Source organism: Vicugna pacos, chromosome 6, assembly GCF_048564905.1.
Source record: "Vicugna pacos chromosome 6, VicPac4, whole genome shotgun sequence".
Taxonomy (NCBI): Eukaryota; Metazoa; Chordata; class Mammalia; order Artiodactyla; family Camelidae; genus Vicugna; species Vicugna pacos.
Window position 1 is genome coordinate 68,511,925 of NC_132992.1, and position 22,385 is coordinate 68,534,309.

Here is a 22,385-nt window from a genome sequence, read left to right on the forward strand (position 1 = left end):
CAGTGTTACTAATAAGCAAGTAATATTCAAGGGATCTCTTTAGATGTATCTTCTATTTTAAGATACCATTGTAAGATGTACTATTGATTTAATAATCTTTCAAGAAAAGAATTACTCTGTATACAAAAATATTTTTATCCACTAACCATTTATCCTTGTAAATGTGTATCATTTTTTAAATATTACAAAATTTGAGTACAATCTGTTTCACATTTAGAAACTGAAGAGTGTTCTGAATCACTGTTTTTAAGCAATTATAATGACATCTTGATAATACACATGCTGCTTTTACTTCCTGTCATCCTGATCATGTTAATACCGAGGATTGCCAGCGTAATTTTGAGTCATGACAAAGAATGTAGGGGTTCATCTGCACTTTCTAGTTGGTTGATTTTGTGGTTTCTTTTTTAAATTGGAAATTAAACAAGTTCATTTGTAAATCAGCTAAATAATTTAAATATGAGGTGTTTGGTGCCTGAATCATGGCACTGAATTAGACAGAGCCTCTTGCTTTTCAGATTTTGTGATCCATTCTGAGAACGGGGCCTTGCCTTGCCTCGCATGCAGAGGCAGTCCTGGGCGAACACAGGAATTCTGTTTCAGTGTTGAAAACGTGTTCAGCAACAAAACAGATGCTAATTTAAATAAGATTCCAAGATGTATTGCGTTTCCATTGGCAGCGACAATTCTGACTGTGAACAGATGCCTAATGCACGCTACTAAGTTTTAGGCAAACCAGCAATGACAGCTGTATTACAGCTGGATCCCTTGACTGGCAGGTTTCAGATTCCTTTTGACATTACATTTAAAACATACATGGTTTTCAAAGCACTAAAATTTGAGGGAAATGTCTTAGAATAAATAAATGTAATATATATGTATGTGTATTGCTCAAGATTTACAGACATCTAGATTTCCTGCCTGTCTTTGTTTTTCTTATGATAATAATGTAACTAACCAATAGAGAGCACAGGATTTTTTTTAACAGATGAAACACAAACCCATAAGTCAGCTAACTAACTTTACCTAAAAACATGTGCAAGGAGTGAGGGTATAGCTCAGGGGCAGAGTGCGTGCTTAGCATGCACAAGGTCCTGAGTTCGATCCCTGGTACCTCCATTAAAGAAAAAGAAAAAGAGAAACGTGCAGTGTTTTGGCAGTTGTTACTTCTTTTCCTTTTATGCGGATGGCCAGTAATTTCAGTGTCATTTCCCTATTTGGAAGAAAATACATTTTAGAGGTTTTTCATTTTCTAATTAAAAAATTTGATAAGCTTTTGACTGATCATTTTTCTTTTCCTCCTGCAGCTTTGGGAGCTCCTTTATAAGTTGCAGTTTGTGTACACTTACATTGCCCCATGGCAAATTACATGGGGTTCTGCTTTCCATGCTTTTGCTCAGCCCTTTGCTGTGCCCCGTATCCTTCTAATAAAAGTTTTGTAAGAAAGGGCAGTCATAGTCTTGGTGAGAATGTTGGTTTGTGGCCATAACCTTTCATAGGCATAGAATACAGACAGGTTACTATATGATAAATTTTCAAAAATTCACAATCTTTTGAGTCCACACCTGTACTGATTTTGATTATTTAACTTGTATTAATATCTGTGCTCCATAGATCATCTAAACATGAGAAAAGTATTAAGGCTTTGTAATTAAGTAATGCTGATTAAAATTTTTATGTTTATGTGTAAGTCCAGGAATTTTCAATGTATGCAAAATGTGAAATATTTATAAATGAATGAGGATTTAAAACATTTTGCATAATGGTATGATTATAATTAAACTTTATGTTCAACATTTTCTGTTCTCATCATTTCTTAAAAGTATTTTCTAAATAAATGTGAAGGTTAGTGACCACATAGATGTTGATACGTAGACTTTTTGTATCTAAATTTTAGTTTTTATCTTCTGGAAAATTAAAACCATGCATCTCTACCCAAGAGTGATACGTGGACTTTTACCAAGTACATGTTAGCAGATACTTATTTGGTTCCCTTCAAAGCATCCTGTCAGGCTGTACTTTCCTGGCTGTATCTTTCTACTTCGACCTGTTATACTGTCTAGTGACACCTTTTTTTTATTCCTCTGATGAACCTCATTTTTCTAATTGCTATAATTGCAACATGTTTGTGAGATGTATTTGTGTGTATGTGTATTTGTGTGTGCATGTGTGTGCGTGCATGTACTCATGAATATTAAGGTCCTTAACCAGTTTTCCCATAGATTCAGCCATGTTGTTTGTCCAGGCTGCCGTATCAGCCTTCTTTTCTACTCCACTGAACCCCTTTCTGGGAAGTGCAATATTCATCACTTCATATGTGCGACCTGTGAAATTCTGGGAGAGAGACTATAAGTGAGTAAAAGAAAAGCATTTGAAAACTGGTTTTTATCTTTTTTACTAGGAAAAAGTATTAACAGCATTATTATAAATTGTTCATGGTTAATTTTTTGTATAGAAATATTTTGCTAAAATTTTATAAATACTTTTAGTTTCAAAATTATATAAAATTGGAAGTCAGAATAATTATTCTATTTCTCTACCTTTTTTGTATTTATATGATTTTAAAAACATAGTTCTAGTTGAATATACTCATTTTTTGTCCTTTAATTTTATTTCCTAGAATTGTTCCACAGTAGTAATACACTGAAACTGTATGCTATACAGTGTTGCATCATTATAGCACTCATAGTTATCTCATAGTTTTCTAAGAAATAGCTGTTTCTAGAGATTAACTTTTTGTAGGTCATTTCTGGTTTTTCATGAAGATAAGTTTTTGATGACCATCTTTGATAAAGTGTTTTCTATTTAAGCTTAGTCCCTTAGGCTAACTGTTTAATCTGATGTCTAGTAACTATCCTGTGTATAACCTCTCCAAATTTCTTTTTTTTTTTTTTTAGTTTAAAATATCTAAAGGGGAATTACTGAGTCACAGAGTTTAAACATTTTAAAGGCTTTTAGTATGTATTAACGTATTGATTCACAAAGAGCTTGTACTAACTATAATTCTACTGGCTGTCTCTGTGACTGTTTTTCTCTCCACATTCACACACTGGCACATGTGATATGTGAATATGGTAATCTTACCTTTTTAACAATGAACTGGCTTACGGATTTGAAACTTTTGCTCTGGTCTCTTACCTTAAACCACACATAGTGTTTCCCTTTTTGGTGAATTTCAGTATTTTATATCCTTTTTTTTTTTCCGGGCCAGCATTTAAATTTAGTCCATAATAATGTCTGTGGCAGACACTAAACTTTTTGATCTCAGAACCCCTTTACCCGCAATCTTAAAATTTATTGAAGTTTCCAAGGACTCGTTGATAGGGGTTTTTACCTACCAATATTTACCATAATCATAAATCAAAACTCAGAATTATAAATGTTCATTAATTAATACAAAAATAACAACAATAAACCCATTACATGTTAACATAAATAACACTTTTCTCATGAAGAATAACTATGTTTCCCATCCTACCAAAAAGAATCAGTGAGAAGAATGTTACTGTTTTTATAGTTTTGTAAATCTCTTAAATGCCTGGCTTCTAAAGGACAGCTGGATTCTCGTATCTGCTTCTGCATTCAATCTGTTGTTGCAGTATGTTGTTCTGGTTGAAACATATAAAGTAAATCTGGCCCCACACAGATAAATAGTTTGAAGAGAGAAGTATTTTAATAGCCTTTTTAGACAATTGTGGATATTTTTCTTTAATTCTTCACAAAAACTTGACAGATGGTGTTTCCTAAAGATTAGTGGCAATGTGGAATCTAAAACTGTATCAGTGAATTTTGGGGACTGTATTACATCAAAATCTATTTATATGTCTTATTCTTTGGATGGATCTTTTACCCATGCATACTTTTATAACATCTTTACTGATCATTTGGAAAATACTGGTTCAGTGAGTAATGTAGATCTTCCAAATTTTGACTCATTATACAATATTTTAAAAATATATTCATTCATATTACCACCAATCTCAAAAGAAAATGGCAGAAGTACTGAGAAGCTGTCAAGCTCATCGTGGTAGATAAAAGTTTTCCAAAATTCTAATTTTTGCTTGAAACCTTGAATTATTGGCAACAGATATTGTCAGTTATTTTCCTTGAAATGGCAGGCATGTTCTTCAGTTGAGAAATGTCTGTCAAATGCTCAAGTCTGAATAACCATAGTTTATATCTGTCAGCCATTCAAGTAGAAACATTTTCCATGGAAAAAAGCAGATAGTGCAGCAAACAATTTCACAAATGCTCTCCCTTGACACGGTCATCCTGCTTCTGAATACAGCACAAGTACTTTTATGTGTATTTTGCCACACACAATATAAAAAGATTGAGTGGCTGTGATTTAATAATTTAATTGCTTCATTAAGGACATTTTTAGGTGAAACTTGAATTTTTATTCATTGTTTATTCTTGTGCATGGGTGGCAATGAAAAATAGTATAGTTTGGTGCCACTGCATTGATTTATGTTGAAACACCAGCAGTCTTACTCACCATTGCTTTTGCACCAGCAGTGCAATTGTAACCCAGTTAGAAAAGGCAAAAAGTAGTTTTGATTTGGAAAACTCCCTGAAAAGATCTTGATCCCCTGCTCCAGGTTCTGTGGGCCACATTTTGGGAACCACTGTTCTAAAGAACATTGTGCCACTAGTCATTCCCCTTGCAAGGAGTGTTTCATGCACTGTATGCAGTTTTTCATAGCGATCAGTTTTTGTTTTGTTTTGTCTTTTTACACTAAACTCATGACTGTCTTTCTATATTTGGTGTTCAGTGAAACGTCAGTTAGGAAAAAACTGTGTTTATATATGGTGGAGCTGGAAGAGTAAAAAATAAATCCTTACCCCTAAAATTGTTCTATTGAAGAGCTTTATCAATATTTAATCATAGATTTTTCCCAGATATTTTCATAAAGGAATAATATATATTTAATCTATATTACATATTTTTTACCTGTTAATTATTAGACATTTAAAAAATATAAAAATCTCCTTAATATGTTTTATTTTGCCATTTTCAGCACAAAACGAGTGGATCATTCAAATACCAGATTGGCTTCCCAGCTTGATAGAAATCCAGGTAACAGCTCTATTTGTGAGTCAAGAAGCAAGTCTAAGGAATCTGTTGTAGATGTATATATTTCACTCCCAACCTATTGGGAATCCTCTATGGAATCCAAAGTTCATTTTTTTAAAAAAACTAAATATTCTTTGCTTTGCTTTATTTTGTTTTACTTCAGCAAAGTATATGTGAATTAGATCTAGAATTTATATACCCATCTTTTATAAAATGCATTTTAAGAATGCCGATAGTAATTAAAAAATGCCATTTGAAGATTGTTCTTACATAGGTTAAAAAGGAACACAGTTAAACTGGTGAGGTGTAATTTAAAGAGTATGCAATCTGACCTATACTTACTTTATGAAAAATGTGCCTCCTCCCTCCCCACATATTTAGGTAAATACGTAATTTCATTTAGTTCATGGTGTCAGAGATGTCATCTGGAGGAGCCACACAGCCACTTAAGATAGGGCTTCAGTGGGTGACATTTTGGTAGTGTTACCATTATCTGAAGTTTGGTTCTTTTTGGGAAATATCTTCTTGTTAGCCCACCTGTTAGTAATCTGGCACGGAGAGGGTGAATCTCACCATAAAAGATTAATGTATCAGCCAGACTGTCAGTGTATTATTTTACTAAGAAAAATATGACTCCCAATAGACTGGAATATTTGTATTCATTTTACTTGCAGATCGCTTCAAATGCTCTACCTGAGAAACTAAATTGTAATAATCATGTTGATTCGTGATTACAAAGTTGGATTAAGGAGCACTGGTTATTTGATGTTAATGACTGTGTCGTGTTCTGGTAGATAAAACAACCATCTCAGCTCCAGTATGTCCTTGTAAGGGACATGGAATTACGAAGCTGAAGACCCCATCCTGCATATCAGAAAGATCATGTCCTGAATTAATATGCACACTTTTGTAATGGGCAGACAGAGCATTAAATACAACTGTTTTATTGAAGCTAGAGCCTAGGGTTTCCCTTTTATTTTATTGCTTAGTTAGGCTGAATTTAAAATAATTATTAAGCTTAGTGTATTTTGCCATTCTTCATTTTATACTTTGGGCACCCATTTATAGATCATTGCTTTGGATGGGTTACTTTTAAAGATGGTCATTTCATTTATTTGGTGATGTTTTATCCCAACTTTTTTTTCTTAAAGGGTGATTAATAAATTTTGTAGGTTCTTTGCCATTTCTGTATATACAGTTTACTTCTTTTAAGCTAGTATTAGGCATCTCATTATACAGCTTTTTTGACTGATGAGCGTCTCTTTGTTTAGGACTATCCAATTTGTTCAGATCTTGTATTGCTTTACCCACTTCCTTTACCAGTATGCTTTTTTGTTCTAGTTCTGAATTTCTTTCATCATTTTCATTTCTCTTGCATGGTTTTAATATAAGCCATGGTTAATTAAAAAGTAATAGAAAAGATCATGAACTATTAAAGAGATTTCATCTAATCCAATTCCCACATTTTATGGGTGGGAATCACAGATCAGAGAGGTTATATGACTCCTAACTCTAAATTTGAAACTTCTCCCATTAAGCCTGTATTTCATTTTTATATAGAAATTGTAAGGGTATCTAAGTATTACCTTCCTTGTCAAAGAAATAGAGATATAACCCTAAGTGGAAATTAGTTTTTTGATAGTTTTAACAACCTTAAGGGGACTTAAGATAAAATTTAACATTTTTTTAATCCTTTCTTGTAGGATCAGATGACAACAATCTGAATTCCATCTTTTATGAACATTTAACCAGATCCCTGCAACACAGTCTCTGTGGTGACTTGCTCCTAGGACGGTGGGGAAACCACAGTACAGGGGACTGTTTCATTCTTGCCTCTGACTACCTCAATGCGTTAGTGCACCTTATAGAGATAGGCAATGGTCTGGTGACTTTCCAGCTGCGGGGGCTCGAATTCAGGGGTAAGATATCCCACCTTTTATTTTTATAATATACTCCTGTGACATCTGAGTTTTATGTGTTTACATCTCAAATCAAAATTTATGAACTTAGATCCTTAATCTTTGAAGTTGGAGTGAGAAAAGTTGTTAAAGAGTAATTTTTAGGCTTTTTCCAAATTTCACATTCAGAGAAGAACCATTTTTGCGGTATGCTCTGTATGCTCTTCATGTGAAAGGAGTACCACTGGTGTATAACAGACTTGTTTTCCTGCTGATAGTGAATTTCTGTTGTTCTGTGCTGGCCCTCTTGCTAGTCTGTCTTTGTGACCAGGTGCATATGTTTGTCAGATGGCTCATAGCATAGAATGTGGCAGAAATTAGCTAACCGAGTTACTTGCCAAGCCTTTGTAACTCAACAGTTTTTTTGTTGTTGAGGTGAAATTCACATAACATCAGATAAACAATTTTAAAGTGAACAAATCAGTGGCATTTAGTACACTTACAGTGTTGTACAACCACCAGCTCTGTCTTGTTCCAGGGCATTTTCATCACGCTAAAATAAGACCTCACACCCATAAAGCAGTTACTCCTTATTCCCCACCGAGCCCAGCCATCAACAGTTTTGTATAATGACAAATGAAGCTATTTCTACACGGAAAATCATGCATTCAGAAACATCTCAACTTGATGTTATCAGCTGCTGTACGTTAAATATCTTGGAAGCATGAACAGAAACTTACAGGAATTGAAAGTCCTGTTAATGCATATCTTTCCAATCTAGGGAACATTTGGACTTGAGAGTTTTTAGAGAAAGCATTCAAGCTGTGTTTGATCTATTCTAGGAAATGCCTTGGGTGTCTTTAATCTGAAATAGGAAATAAGAAGGCATTTGACTAGATAAGAGGATCAAATCAGACCTGTACCCCATAGCTTTATCTTTACCCTGGTGTTGAATCAGATGACTTGCCCCTTTGTTACGCAATATCTTTGTTAAAGGCGCAAGTGCTTCTCTAAAGTTACTCCATTTACTGGAAATAAGATTTTATTTGTGCAATACTCAAGGTAGTAAATGTTCATGTTTAATATTCATTTGTAATTGTTTTCTAATCCATTCTTTCTTTTTCACAGTGTCCTGTTCTTGTTTGTTTCTGTCTCCATCAGAAACCCAGAACTTTAATTCCACCTCTTCTAGCGTCTTATCAGTGCAGTTCAAATCTAATCCAACTAGACTCACCCAAAAGTCAGCACCACTCACCACTACACCTACCACTGCTATGACTTCACCTTCTTTTTAAATTGTTGGCACCTGAAGAGTTCACCTTTGCTTTTTAATTTTAATTTAACTTTTTTTTTTCACGAATACGTGTGGGGAGGCTGTTTTATCTAGCATTTCTATGTGTGTGAATCGTAAAGGCAGGGAGAGGGTTCTTATCAGCTACTCATTCCACCATATTGATGAGAAATTCTCCAAATCAAAAAGTGATCCAAATTCTCACTCTCAGCTTACTCTCTGGTACCAAGTAGATTCAGATAAAGTTTTGGTTACATCTTTTGCCATTCACATTCTCACAATTTTCCAAACAAAACTCAAATCAGTTTAGGAACACAATACCCCTTATTTTCTGAACGCATGCTGAATTTAAATAGGAAGAAGTACTTGTAAATCTTCACTCAGCTGTAGTGACTTTTTAAAGTCAATCATGCCCCCTCGATGCTTGAAATATTCAGTGGCTTTCCATTGCTTTTAAAATAGGGTTCAAACTCCTTAACGTTTCCTACGGCACTCTGTGATCTGGACTCTGCCAGTTTCTCCAGCTGTGCTTTATACCACCCTCCTCACCCTAGCCCCTCTGGGCTTCTTTCGGTGTCTTAGCTGTGCTAAATTCTTTTTTTTTTTTTTTTTTTTTGGTGGGGATGGGTGGTAGTTAGGTTGATTGCTTTGTTTATTTTAATTCAGGTACTGGGGATTGAACCCAGGACTTCGTGCATATTAAGCATGTGCTTATCTCTGAGCTCTACCTTCCCCCTAAATTCTTTCCTAAGGCCTCCTTACTGCCCTTCACTTTGCCCAGAAAGTGCCAGCCATCTCCCCTCCTCCCACCAGTCTTCCACCTCTATTTATAAGTATTAGTCTAAATATCACTTTCTCAGAGCAGCTTTCTCTGACCACCTGCCCCATGTGATTAGCACTCATACTACCCTGTCGTTACCTCCTGAGCACCTAGCATAGTTATAATTTTATATTTATTTGTTTAAAGTTTATTTCTTCTCTAGCCCAGGGGTTGGCAGATTTTTTCTATAAAGAGCCTGGACAGTAAAATAGTTGAGGCTTTTGGAGCCGTGCACATGCTCCTTAGCAAAGTCTTCTTTGCTTTTTCTTTTAAACAACCTTTTAGAAACATAAAAACTCTTCTTAGCTTGGATTTGGCCCAGGCCTGTATTTTGTAAACCTCTGCTATAGATGATAAGCTGTCAAGGGCAGGAATCACATGTGCTTTGTATATCATTGTGTATCCAGCACCTATCCAGCAGTTAGCATAGAACACAGAATTACTTTTGTAGAATGATTCAATAATCTAAGTATATATAGCTTTTTCTCGTTTCTCTTCATTCGTGAGGGATGATTTTATTTTTGCTCCAGTGCTGTTGTGATCTTTGGTTATTTTCTTTCCTTCACAGTGTTAGCCCCTGTCCCATCCGGCTCCTGCCCCTCAAAATGTTAATTAAGAGTATCAATATTTTGCCAGGCAGATATTGGGATCCTCTGAGCGTTTTGATGAATTTTCTGAGGTATACTCCATTGAGCCAATTTAATTCCTTTGATGTTATTGTCTCTCATAGTGGATGCTAAATTTTAAATGATACTTAACTAAAATAATTTCTTGGTCAGTTTCTTATAGGTCTTGGTTAAACCTCTTCATATTTATTTCATTTTCATTTTACTGATATTCTCAAGATTCTTTTCCATGTAAATTTTCTGTCAAAGATTTGAGTTTATTAATCGTGTTTTTTGTATATCAGAATTTCCTAGTTACAGCTTCTACCAAGTTTGCAAATGTGACTCTTGTGTGTAAATGGTACTTCTGCCAAGTACAGTTTTCCGGGTCAAACTTAATAGGTCAGAATTTTTTATGCTGATGGGATTCCTTCCAGTTTTTACTCAAATTAATTTTAACGTGTCTAGTTTTCATAATTATTAGTTTTGTTTATTTTCACTAGTTGCATTCACTGTGACGGAAAGACCTAGCTAATCCAGGAAACAGTTAGTAACAGTTCCTCACAGATACTATGTTCTAGAATACCTTTCCACGTCTCAGAATTCTGTTTTCTATTATTAATGTTCCTGTGCTCATTGTTGACTTTATTTTCTAAGCAAAATATGTTACTGGGGCATGTTGGGGTAGAAAATATTCTTGGAGTTTGTATGTTAGAGTAAAAGCAGTTAATCAGTTACTCTGTGTATTCTGCTGCTCTGAACACGGACCTCATTCTGTCTCTCCTGAGAAAATGTCAAAACCTCCAAATTCCCTCCTGCCACATCTCTTCTATGTGGACTGCTAACAAAGTCCTCTGCACAAAACATCACTTTCATTATATTATTTTCTTTACTTAAAAACCTTTGACTGACTTCACAGAAGGATGACCAAATGAATAAAATGAATACACAAATGAACATATAAAACCAAGGAACAGACCCAACCTCATGCCACAGTTTAAAAACCCAGGCTCAGAAAGTTTCTTCTGGAAATTGAATAATTGTCCTGCCCTCTCTGATCTATTCTAATGTACGGATAAGGAAGGAAAATTTCTCAAAGATTATTTTTAAATCACTGTAATACTGATGGCAGTGTATGACTGAACTGGCTAAAAAACTAACTGTAGTTTAATTCAGTTATGCCTACAGATGCAAAAATCCTCAGAGCCCAGGATAAGGAGAAACCAGCAGTACTTTTTTAAGTATCTCACACCAGTTCATCCATTTTTCGTTTTTGAGCTTAAGTATTAAAAAGCAAATCGATTAAATTTCATTTCCATTATTGGTTTAAAAAACTACTTTATAACATTATGTGCATCCTTTGTTTTTAATACAGCTATACTCAGTATCACGTGTAATGTTCAGCCACAGCAGGCGTTCCTGTTAGTGCCAGGTTCTGACAGAGGTTTTCTTGTCACCACAATGTAATGCAATTTTGGAAGTGTTCGCCAACATAACTAAACAAGAAAATGAAATAATAGCGTTGTTGCAGGTTCTGGAGTACTAAACAGGTCAGCTCATCAACTTGGCCAGGCTTGCCTCTTCGGCCTTATCTTTCGTCATACCACCGCCACCAACTGCTGGGGCTAAATTTCATGACGTCTTTTTCTCTCAAAGCAGTGTTTCCAACATGAAGGGTATATATCTTCTCTGTAAAGGAAAAAGAATTATTGTGCATTTCCACATAAGTTATTTTTATTATAATATAACTATAGTATGTGCCTTTATAAAGTTAGGTATAATCACTTTATAGTCCTTACATAATGTAAGGAATTTACAAATTAAATGGAAGCAAGAATGAAGTAAAAATTAACATTAATGTGATAGATGATATTTTGTTGGCATAAATTGCTGTGGGTCTAATTCTGTATTTAATCTGGTTTTGCATTTTAATTTCAATAACACTAATGCAGAGAATGCCTGTATTGGATAAGTATCTTGTAATAAAAGAATGTAACTTCAAAGAATCATTTGCTAGTGCAAAATAATCAGACCTCGTACCTAATTGAAACTTTATCAGCAGGTAAGCCTCAAATGCCAATAATGTAATCTTATCCAAGTATTGTTGGAATTGGCAACAGAAAAAAATGTATTTCTGCTTACAGCACGGACTTGGTACTGGTGAATAGAGCTCAGACTCTTTGAGTTCTGTGTGTGTGTCTGCATTGTGTGTCCTGGAATGACTCAGTTCTTGTTTCCCTTCTGTTTTCAAGTTAACTCAAATCTTCATGAGATGTACCTTTACTCATTTGGCCTTCATTTGATACGAATACAATTGTATACCCAAATTTGAAAAGTTTGGGAATCAAATCAGAATTAAGGAGGTTACTTTATTGCACAAATTCTCAGAGCTCTGAATGTGCTAATGTGCATTGTGGTTCCGCAGAAGATGAGTATAGCCTGCCTGGGGTCTGGGAGCGGGCTGCGGTTTGCTAATGAACAGTCTGAGGCAAGTCACCCACTTACTTTCAGTTGTTACAGAATCTGTCTTTTTTCTAAATTTCTTATGTCTTTGAAGCATTCGTTTTTCTACTTCATGTTTTTTTCACCTTAATGGTCAGTGGTCTTTCTCTCTCTCTCTCTAAGGTACTTACTGTCAACAGCGGGAAGTGGAGGCCATTACGGAAGGGGTTGAGGAAGATGAAGGATTTTGCTGTTGTGAACCTGGCCATGTTCCTCATGTGCTTTCATTTAATGCTGCATTTAGCCAGCGCTGGCTGGCTTGGGAAGTGATAGTCACCAAGTATATTCTGGAGGGTTATAGCATCACTGACAACAGTGCTGCTTCCATGCTTCAAGTCTTTGATCTTCGGAAAGTACTCACCACTTACTACGTCAAGGTAAGAGTATGTGCCTGTTTAGCTCTTCGGACAGTCACAAGCTTTTCTTGGAAAAGACACGTGTGTGTGTGTGTGTGTGTTTTACTTGTGCTTTGCAAGTAGTGATTAAATTCTCTGTTATCCAGTCAAGTCAGTAAAATATACCTGTGAAGTTCTTGCAGTCTCTTTCTTTAGTGGAACTTATTACATTTGTTCGTTAATACGAATAACTACCATTTGGAGCTCATGTGTTTTAGGCATCATGTTAAGGAATACCCTCCTGCACATGTGCATGCATGCCCATATATGTGTCTCACCTAATTCTCTAAAGGAATATTACATCCCTGTGTTACAGATAAACAAGTTAAAGATCAAAAGTTAACTTAGCCAAAGTCCTCTAACTAGCACGTGGAGTCAGGGATTTAAAACCCAGGCTTGTGTGAGCCCTGGCTGTTAGCCACTGCTTTGCACTGCTTTCAGTAAACTGAAAGTATTGCAAGATTTGGGAGGTTCCCCAAGACCCCACTGAGGTTCAGTAATTTGCTAGAGGGACTCACAGAACCCAGCAAAGTCCTTATACTCACGGTCAGATTTTATTACATTATACTCACGGTTAGATGGTAAGAAGCAGACTGAAACCTGCCAAGGGACGAGGTACATTGGGCAGGCCCAGAGACCCTGCGGCATGAGCTCCTAGTTGTCCTCTCCCAGTGCAGTTGTGCCCAGTAACAGTGGCATGTGACAGTACCCACAGGGTGTTGCCAACTAGGGACCTGCCTCAGTACGCAGTTTTTATTGATACACAGTGACTTAGACTTGGTTGACCACCCACCTGGCCAGCCTTGGTCTCCAGCTCCTCTAGACTTCATGGTTCTAAGCCTCCAGGTAAATAAAGACTCTCTTGGGGGGAGGGTATACCTCAGTGGTAGAGTGCATAAGGTCCAATCCCCAGTACCTCCATTAAAATCTTTTTTGAACAAAAAAATAATAATAATAGAAAACAAAGCCTCTTACCAGGCAGGTCATCCCAAAGGACTAGAGATTACCCCCCAGAACCCAAGTGCGAAGGCCAAACCTCTCTTTGGGCAAGGTTAGTTCTTTACTGCACAGGTATTCTATTTTTGCTGAAGATTTTACAGAAATACAGCATGGTTATACAGGCGAAGCCAACATTTTCGAGAGGAAAATGTGTGCTAAATCTTAATGATTCATGTGTTACTACCTCTGTGTACCACCTCATTTATGCTGATTGGGCTGAACCCATGAGTCTTCTATTTAATGTTTGATTAAACCCAACCTCAGGAAGCTAGAGACTGACCTTACTTTATTATAGTTATATTTTTATAACTTAACATAGGAGCACAAAATGGTTTAATAGCTTTCTATGACAGATTTCTCTAAATGCACCACAATAAAGGTTTTTCACCTCTCTTAAAAGATCCTAAATTCAGTAGACTAGAATTGTTTTTAGAAGATCCTAAACTCAGTAGACTAGAATTGTTTTGAAGTTGCCTTGCTGAATTTATGGTTGTGATTTTGAAAGTATTAATTTTTTTTCATCCAGGAAGTCCTGAGGTATATTACTATAGCATTCTTAAAATAGGATACTTACAGTATTGAGCTAGAATGGTGTATTTTTGATTCATACTATCCGTATAAACAGTTGGAATTAATTTACCAAGAAACTGGAATTAATTCAGATTGTGACTTAGCCTGAATTTTTAAAATCTTTTTCTCATTAGGGTATCATTTATTATGTTACAACCTCTGCTAAATTAGAGGAGTGGCTCGCTAATGAGACAATGCAGGAAGGACTACGTCTGTGTGCAGATCGAAATTACGTTGATGTGGACCCTACATTTAATCCAAACATTGATGAAGACTATGACCACCGACTAGCAGGCATATCCAGGGAGAGTTTCTGTGTGATTTACCTCAACTGGATAGAGTATTGCTCTTCCCGGAGAGCAAAGGTAGAGTGTGTTTATTTTGTTGATAACTCTTTGATTCTATTTTTCCAAAGAGATCAGTTTTTCTAGACTTTCCTCGTTCTGACTCTCTGGGTAAGAGAACTTGTCTGGTTCATTATGTTCATTATGTTTGGGCCAAACCAGCCAATTCTGCCAAAACAGGTTCGAGAAAGTGGTCTCCCTTGTCATTTCATCTGCAGTGTGGTCATCTCACTGTCCCAGCAGCACCCCCTCCACCCTGTGCATGCACATACATACACACAGATCTAGGTTACAGATTGCATGTAACACCTTCTTAAAGACTAATTTTTGGAACATCCCCACCCCTCAGACACACATACCACACTTAGGGATAATTTAACATCTTTGTCCCAAATCCAAAGTCTAGACCAGCGCTAATAGAATTTTCTGCCATGATGGAAACATTCTGTGCTGCTGTGTGTGGTAGTTGCTAACCCACCACATACAGGCAGTAATGAGACACTTGAAATGTGGCCAATATGACTAAGGAAATGAATTTTAAATTTTACTTAATTTTAATTGATTTAAATTTAATAGCCCATGTAGGTTTGGACAATGCTCATCAAGACTGTTGACTTTAAAATGTTAGCATGGCTAAAAATGACATAGGAATGTGTAAAAATGCAGATTCCTGAACCTCGTCTGAGCAGTTCTAATTCTGTAGTTCTAGGCTGGGAACCCAAAATCTGTATTACACAGGAGATTGTAATTCAGGGGTTTTCTAACCCACATTTCAGAACAACTTGTTTTATCCTAAAGGTAAGGTGAATTATCGACTTTACCAGTTTCCCTTCTAGGTCCCATGGCTCTCGTGACAATGTTGCCCCCACTGGATAGACCCCATGTAGCATAACCACAGTACCAAGGCCTAGGTTCCAAAATCTAATTCTTCCACCACTACGCTTTCCAAGCACAAGTTTTGTGCAATTTAACTACCGGCATCCCTACGTACAGGATTGCTCCATATCGTGGAGCCTCATGAGCCACTTTGACAACCAGTGCCTTCATCATGGTTTGGGATGTGCACGTTGTCTGTCTTGAGATGTAGCACCTGGTTTAGTCCTTTACACCTACTTGGAATAAGATTTCCCATTATATCAGCCTCCTTTCTCCTTACTTCCTCAGTAAGAAAGGAAGCATCCTTGTAATTCCTCGCTGAACAGCTTTTATACTGGATGCACAATGGATACTGAGCAGAGTAGCATATTTCTAAAGAAGGAATAAAGAATAGAATAAAATAACCTAAGAAGAGGCTCAGAAAAAGGACCAGCAGTGTTTGGAAATGGAGGACCTTGTAGCTAATCTCTTCTTTCAAACACATAACAAGCAGTTTAATTTCTTCATAAATGAAATAGAATGCTTTGCATACTGTCCTCAAATCCTTGCATTGGACTGACTTCTTTAGGGGCGGCGGGAGTGGGGGCGGGTAGTGGCCGTATTATTCTAATGGCCTTCTCTGGCTTGGACGATATTGGTTACTTTTGCTTGGTTTAACCATGGTCACCTGGGCTAGAAATTTATACTTGCTTAGAAACAGGCTCAATCCTTCCTAAATTTAAGGAATAAATAATCTCTTAGGGATTATTGCCAAAGTCATGGACATAGCTCAAAGAAGTTACCCTCTTAATGGCTGATAAATTATGCATTCAGAAGGTTTACCTCCAAACTTGGGTATCCCCAGTCTCTTCAGATAGCTTAGTATCACTAGGGCAGTCTGGCTTGTATTCTATTCTTGTACTCCCCTCTAGAAGAAAATTAACAGGAAAATTAATGTTAATCCCTTCACATCCCAGTTTTCCTTTTACATTGTGCAAGATTAGCCCTACCTCCTAAAAACTGTGCTTTCTGTCTTCTGAATCACCATTCCCAGCGTAGCCTCCTCCTAGGGAATTAAACCAGAAGGATCTGCTGACTCCCAAGTTCTGGTACCCTTACCAGAATGTTGAAAAAGTTGCCTCCAGACTCTTTTTCCACAGTTTCCCCCAAGATAGTTTTCTAATTTGCATATTGCACAGAAATAAAACATTATTCTTTCCTCCTTTATTTTATGTATATTATATGATCTTTCATATGATAGTTGTACCCGTCTTCTAAAGAGCTTGAAATGTTTTTGTACGTGTGGCCCTGGATTAACTGCATTAAAATTGCCTGGAATGCTAATTGGAAGGATTCTCAACTTGACTTTGCTCCCTCTTTCTTAAATGACAATACATTTCTTTCACCACTGTTGTTAGTATTATCAAGAATTCTTTATGAGAATTTCTGATGTAGTTGAGGATGTAAGCCACATGCCTTCTCTAGCAGTAACAAAACAGAGCTACTAGGATTGAAACAATTACTTTTTCTTTCAGTATTTTAATGATGTGGCTACACACTGCCTTCTGGCTTGCATTGTTTTTGATGAGAAGTCTGTAGTCGTATCTTTGTTCCTCTACACAAATAATAAAGGTACACTGCACACCTCAGAGATACTGCCGGTTCTGTTCCAGACCACCTCAATAAATTGACTATCACAGTAAAGCAAATCCCATGAATTTTTTGGTTTCCCAGTACATATAAAAGTTATGTTTATACTGTGCTAAGTGTGCAATAGTATTATGTCTAAAAAAGTATCAATGTACAGTACTTAATTTAGAAATACTTCATTGCTAAAAATGCTACCCTTCATCTCAGTCTTCAGCAAGTCATAATCGTTTTGCTGGTGGAGGGTTTGAAATATTTTGAGAATTACCAAAATATGACCCAGAGCCATAAAGTAAGCAAATGCTGTTGGGAAAAATGGTGCCAGTAGACTTGCTCAATGCAGAGTTGCCACAAACTTTCAAGTTGTAAAAAAAAAAACAAAAAAACCCCCAAAAAACCCAGTATCTACAAAGCACAATAAAGCAAAGTGCAAAAAAGCAATATACGCCTGTGTGTACAGTGTATAATAGTGTGTCTTTTTTCACTGGCTTGCTTTTAAGAGTTTCTTCATTGATAGTTTAAGCAGTTTAATTATGATGCAGTTTTCTTCAGGTTTCTTATTCTTGGAGTTTGTTGAGCTTCTTGAATCCTTAGGTGTATATTGTTTTTATCAGATTTGGAAATATTTCAGTTATTTTTTCAAATGTTTTCTGTCATTTCCTCTTTCCCTGTTTTGGAGGACTCTAGTTAAACATTTATATAAGGCTGCCTGAAGTTGTCCTACAGTTCACTGATGCTCTGTATTTTTTTTTCAGTCTTTTTTGTGTCTCTGTGTTTAATTTTTCATAGTTTCTGTACGTGTGTGTGTGTGTGTGTGTGTGTGTATTTAATGGGGTACTGAGGATTGAACCCAGAACCTTGTGCCTGCTAAGCATGTGCTCTACCATTGAGCTATACCCAACCTTGCTGTATTTTTTAGATTATTTATTTTTTCTTCTGCATTGTATAATATGCCATTAATCTCATCCAGTGTATCTTTTATTCTCAGACATTGCATTTTGTATCTCTTGAGGTTTGATTATGTCTTTATTTGTTTAAATCTTTCATGTCTCTACTTAGCATGCTGTCAATCTTCTATCTTTTTGAACTTATGGAATACAGTTATAATAACTTTTAATGTCCTTATTGACTAATTCTAATCTGTGTCAATTCTGGGTCACTTTTGATTGAGTGATTAGTTGGTTATTTTTTCTCATTGTGGGTCCTATTTTCCTGCTACTTTGCAAGCCTGACAGTTTTTGATTGGGTGTGAGACTTCATGAATTTTACCGTGATGATTGCTGGATATTTTTATATTCCTATAAATATTCTTGAACTGTGTTGTGTGACACAATCAAATTCCTTGGGAACACTTTGATCCTTTCAGGGTTTACTTCTAAGCTTTCGTAGAAGGGACCAAAGCAGCCTTTAGTCTGGGGCTAATTTCTCCCCATTACCAAGGCAGTATTCTTTTGAGCACTCCAGCCAGTCACAAGACCTTCCGTTGTTCCTTTCTGCTTTTTTCTGGTGGTTCTTTTCTTAGCCTTGGGCCTTTGCTGCATGTGCTGAACGTTAATCTGCTGAAGACTCCAAGAGGGACCCTCTGCAGATCTCCAGAGCTTGCTCTCTCTAGGGATCTCCCTCCTTGGCGCTTTGCCCTGCCGACTCTGGCCACCTTGACCTCCCCAGACTCGCAGCTGTCTCCTCCGCTTGGAGACCTCTAGGCTCTCCCTGTGTTCCTCTTCCTTGTGGTTTGGCCTGGAAACTCTTGTAGGGCTACCTGATTGTTTCCCATCTCTCAGGGATTAACATCCAGTGTCTCAAAACCATTGTTTCATGTATTCTGTCCAGATCTTTAAGGTCCAACGGCAAATCTGATCTTTATTACTCCATCTTGTCCAGATGCGGAAGCCTCAACTAAATTTAAAAAAAAATTTTTTTTTTCAATCACAGAAACAATACAGTTTCAGCATGGAAAGTTGACTGGGTAGGGGAGGGAGGGAGATAGAAAAGGAAGAAAATTATCCATAATTTCATCATCCATTATAACCACCTTTAGTTACATAACTTCAGGTCTGTACACACCCACTCTCTCCTGTATTTTTCTTTCCTCTTTCTTAAAACAAGTACTCTCAAATTCTTTATCTACTGTATTGTAACTTGGACCCAAAATTCCTTCAAATAGCCTGCTTGATGAAACTAGGATAAGTGCTGTAAGAGGTGATACATCTTTAAAACCACTCTAATTGGGAAGAAACTAGAGGATCTTCCTACACAGTTACTGTTGTTAACTAAATAACTGAAGGGTAATAATTAACCAGTCTATGTTAAGTTGCTGTCTTAGCCAGCTGCCCTTTTTTGTTTATAAGTTAATGGTTTATAAAGCCAAATATGTATGCCATTGGCAAAGTTAGAATGCTTAAGCTCATCATCACCCTATATCCATGGTTCTTCAGTGGTTAACAGACGTTAGGACCACCTGGAGTGTGATTGGTGGCCCCCACCTCCAGAATTTTACTTCATAGGTCTGAAGTGGCTGAAGAATTTGCATTTCTAATAATTTCCCAGATGACGCTAATATTGTGTCCTAGGATTACACTGTGAGAATCACTCAGCTGGATTGTTTTTTCGTAAATGAGATGCTTCCAAAAATTTTTTTTTAAATATTTTTGTTTGGTTTGGAAGGGGTAGTAATTTGGTTTATTTTTATTTTATTTATTTATTTAATGGAGGTACTGGGGATTGAACCCAAGACCTTGTACATGCTAAGCACGCACTCTACTGCTCAGCTATACCCTCCCCTCAAAATTTTCTTTAGTATTATATAAGGTATACCATTTTGTTTGTGTGTGTATATATATGCATGTAATTATTAAAGTATATATTTCATATATATGATAAGTATATTAGTAATCAAAGTATGCAGTTATTTAAAAAATTAAAAGGTTGAGGGGAAGCAATATTCTACAGAAAACAATCTGACTTTCTTTACTATGGTTATAGTCACTAATAGGCTAATGCAGCTGTCACTGATAACCTGCTTGCCAAGTTAAGTCCAGAAATAACTGATTAATAGAATGTTGTATTTTCAGGAGAGAACAGTATCAGTACTGATGTGTATCAACAAGTACTTTGAGATGTTTAGCTAAGACCCTAATACTCCGCAATATAGCTATTTTTAAAAAATGTTCCAGTATCATAAAGTATTAGATTTCATTTAAAGATTCCAAAGAACTTCCTCATACACATTCATACTTCTTTTTATGCTGTTTTATTAAGTTTCTTTTCATTAGAAATTTTATTTGAAGAGTTAGAAAGTATACTAGTTGAGTTCCTTAACCTCTGTGATTTATTAAATAGATGTCTTCTGATTTGTGACTTATATACCTTTCTGGTAACCAGTGCTCTTCTGCTCTCTCTTTCTTTCTCTCTCTTTCTCTCTCTCTTTCTCTTTCTTTCTCTTTCTCTCCTTTCTTTCCTTTCTTCCTCCCTTCCTTCCTTTCTTCCTCCCTCCCTCCCTCCCCTTCTTTTTTAGGTGTAATTGACATAACATTAATTCGTCTCAGGTGTACAACACAATGATTTGATATTTGTGTATATTGTAAAATGATCACACATTTTACAGGTCTAGTTAACATCCTTCACCAAACATAGTTACAGAATTATTTTTCCCTTGTGATGAGAATTTTTAAGACCTACTCTTGTCAGCAATTTTTAAATATACAGTACATTTTTATTAACTGTTGTCACCATGCTGTACATTACATCCCCATGACTTACTTATTTTATAACTGAAAGTTTGTACCTTTTGACCCCCTTCACTCCATTCTTTGTTTTTTTTTTTTTAAAGCCACTGGATGTGGACAAAGACTCATCTCTGGTGACACTTTGTTATGGACTCTGTGTTCTAGGACGGAGAGCTTTGGGGACTGCATCCCACCATATGTCCAGGTAAGGAAGGTATTTCTATCCGAAAAATGCAAAATCTTTTTTTATGAAAGCATTCTATGCTAATTTATTGCAAATGTGTCTTCAGATATTGTATTGTATAGATCTTTTTTGCTGAACATAGTAGAGTTCTAAGTGGTTAACAGATCTGGCTTTTAAAATTCACACATTTGGGCAACCATTGAAAATGAGAATTTTGTTGGGGGAGGTATAGCTCAGTGATAGAGTGTATGCCTAGTATGCATGAGGTTCTGGGTTCAATCCCCAGTACCTCCGCTAAAAATAAATAAATAAATAAACTTAACTACCTCCCCCTCCCCCAAGAAAACGAGAATTTTATGGATTTAAGACATTTTAAAAAATAATCACCCCATAACATATGGTTGGTCTCTCCTGTATAGATCTATTTTTCTAACAATTCACCTTTTTTTATTTTTCTGTATGTCCTTACATTTGTTCACAGCATTTATACTTTTAATATAATGGTACATTAGACTTTGAGACTCTAATATAAACTGGTTTTCTTGCCTATAAATCCGGATGAATTTGAATTAAGTAATACCATAGGTTTTATGTTTCTTCTGTGATTCCTACATGTTTTCCATTAAGCCCTCCTTAATTTCTTTTAACTTGTAGACACTTTGCCTGTTGTTCATTTTCATGGACTCGCTATTATAGTGGTTCATAAACAGGGGTCCCAGGTCGAGCAGCCCCTTGTGATTCTGACTCAGGGGTGCTGACATTCGTTCTTCGCCTCTGTGTTTTCAGAACACTCCCTGATGATTCTGATGCATAACCAGATGTTAGAATCACTGTGATGGAAGATCTTTGTCAAAATGTGTAAACTTTTATCTCCAATCTTAACAGTAATTTAGAGTCATTCCTCTATGGATTGCATGCCCTATTTAAGGGAGATTTCCGTATTTCTTCAATTCGAGATGAATGGATCTTTGCTGACATGGAATTGCTAAGAAAAGTAGTAGTGCCTGGAATTCGTATGTCCATTAAGCTTCACCAGGTAAGACGAGGACATTTCTAATGCATTACTGGTGTTCAGTGGTACTTCTTCACTTGACTTCCAAATTACGTTTCTTAGGAACCAGCCTTTTGAGAAATACTCTGATTTAAAACAAAGAAAAACATGAGTGATGGCACAATATTAAATCTTATGAGCTGGAACCTGTGTTTCTAACAGTAAAGTTGAATCTTAACATTAGAGAGTGACTGATCTGGGCATGAACTTGAGGGAAAATATAGGCAGTGACAAACTGGAAATAAAAGTCTTTGGTCCCTGTAATGGTAGTGATTGTAATTCATGCGCCTTCTATGGGTGAATGTTAGCTGACTCCCAACGCAGTGTGACACCGTCTCGAGTCTTATAAGTGCTGCCATTACTGAACTGTGAGCTTCACGTAGCATGTTATATGGAATAATAGATGGTTAGGACAGATTAAG

The 22,385-nt window shown here is 36.3% G+C and overlaps 1 protein-coding gene and 1 non-coding gene across 10 annotated transcripts in view; both read left to right on the forward strand.

Annotated features, from left to right (window-relative positions):
• PCNX1 (pecanex 1) overlaps positions 1-22,385 on the forward strand; it is a 181,097-nt gene that overhangs the window by 125,294 nt on the left and 33,418 nt on the right. For all 9 annotated transcript variants that reach the window (XM_072963331.1, XM_072963330.1, XM_072963329.1 and 6 more), the window contains 8 exons: positions 1,308-1,416; positions 2,223-2,352; positions 5,022-5,080; positions 6,781-6,996; positions 12,317-12,570; positions 14,292-14,522; positions 20,833-20,933; positions 21,798-21,948. In XM_072963331.1, the coding sequence (XP_072819432.1) occupies positions 1,308-1,416; positions 2,223-2,352; positions 5,022-5,080; positions 6,781-6,996; positions 12,317-12,570; positions 14,292-14,522; positions 20,833-20,933; positions 21,798-21,948 (1,251 nt within the window). The remainder of the gene's footprint in view (positions 1-1,307; positions 1,417-2,222; positions 2,353-5,021; positions 5,081-6,780; positions 6,997-12,316; positions 12,571-14,291; positions 14,523-20,832; positions 20,934-21,797; positions 21,949-22,385) is intronic.
• On the forward strand, positions 21,135-21,206 carry TRNAT-AGU (transfer RNA threonine (anticodon AGU)). The gene has a single exon. It is a non-coding gene; the product is annotated as a tRNA-Thr (tRNA).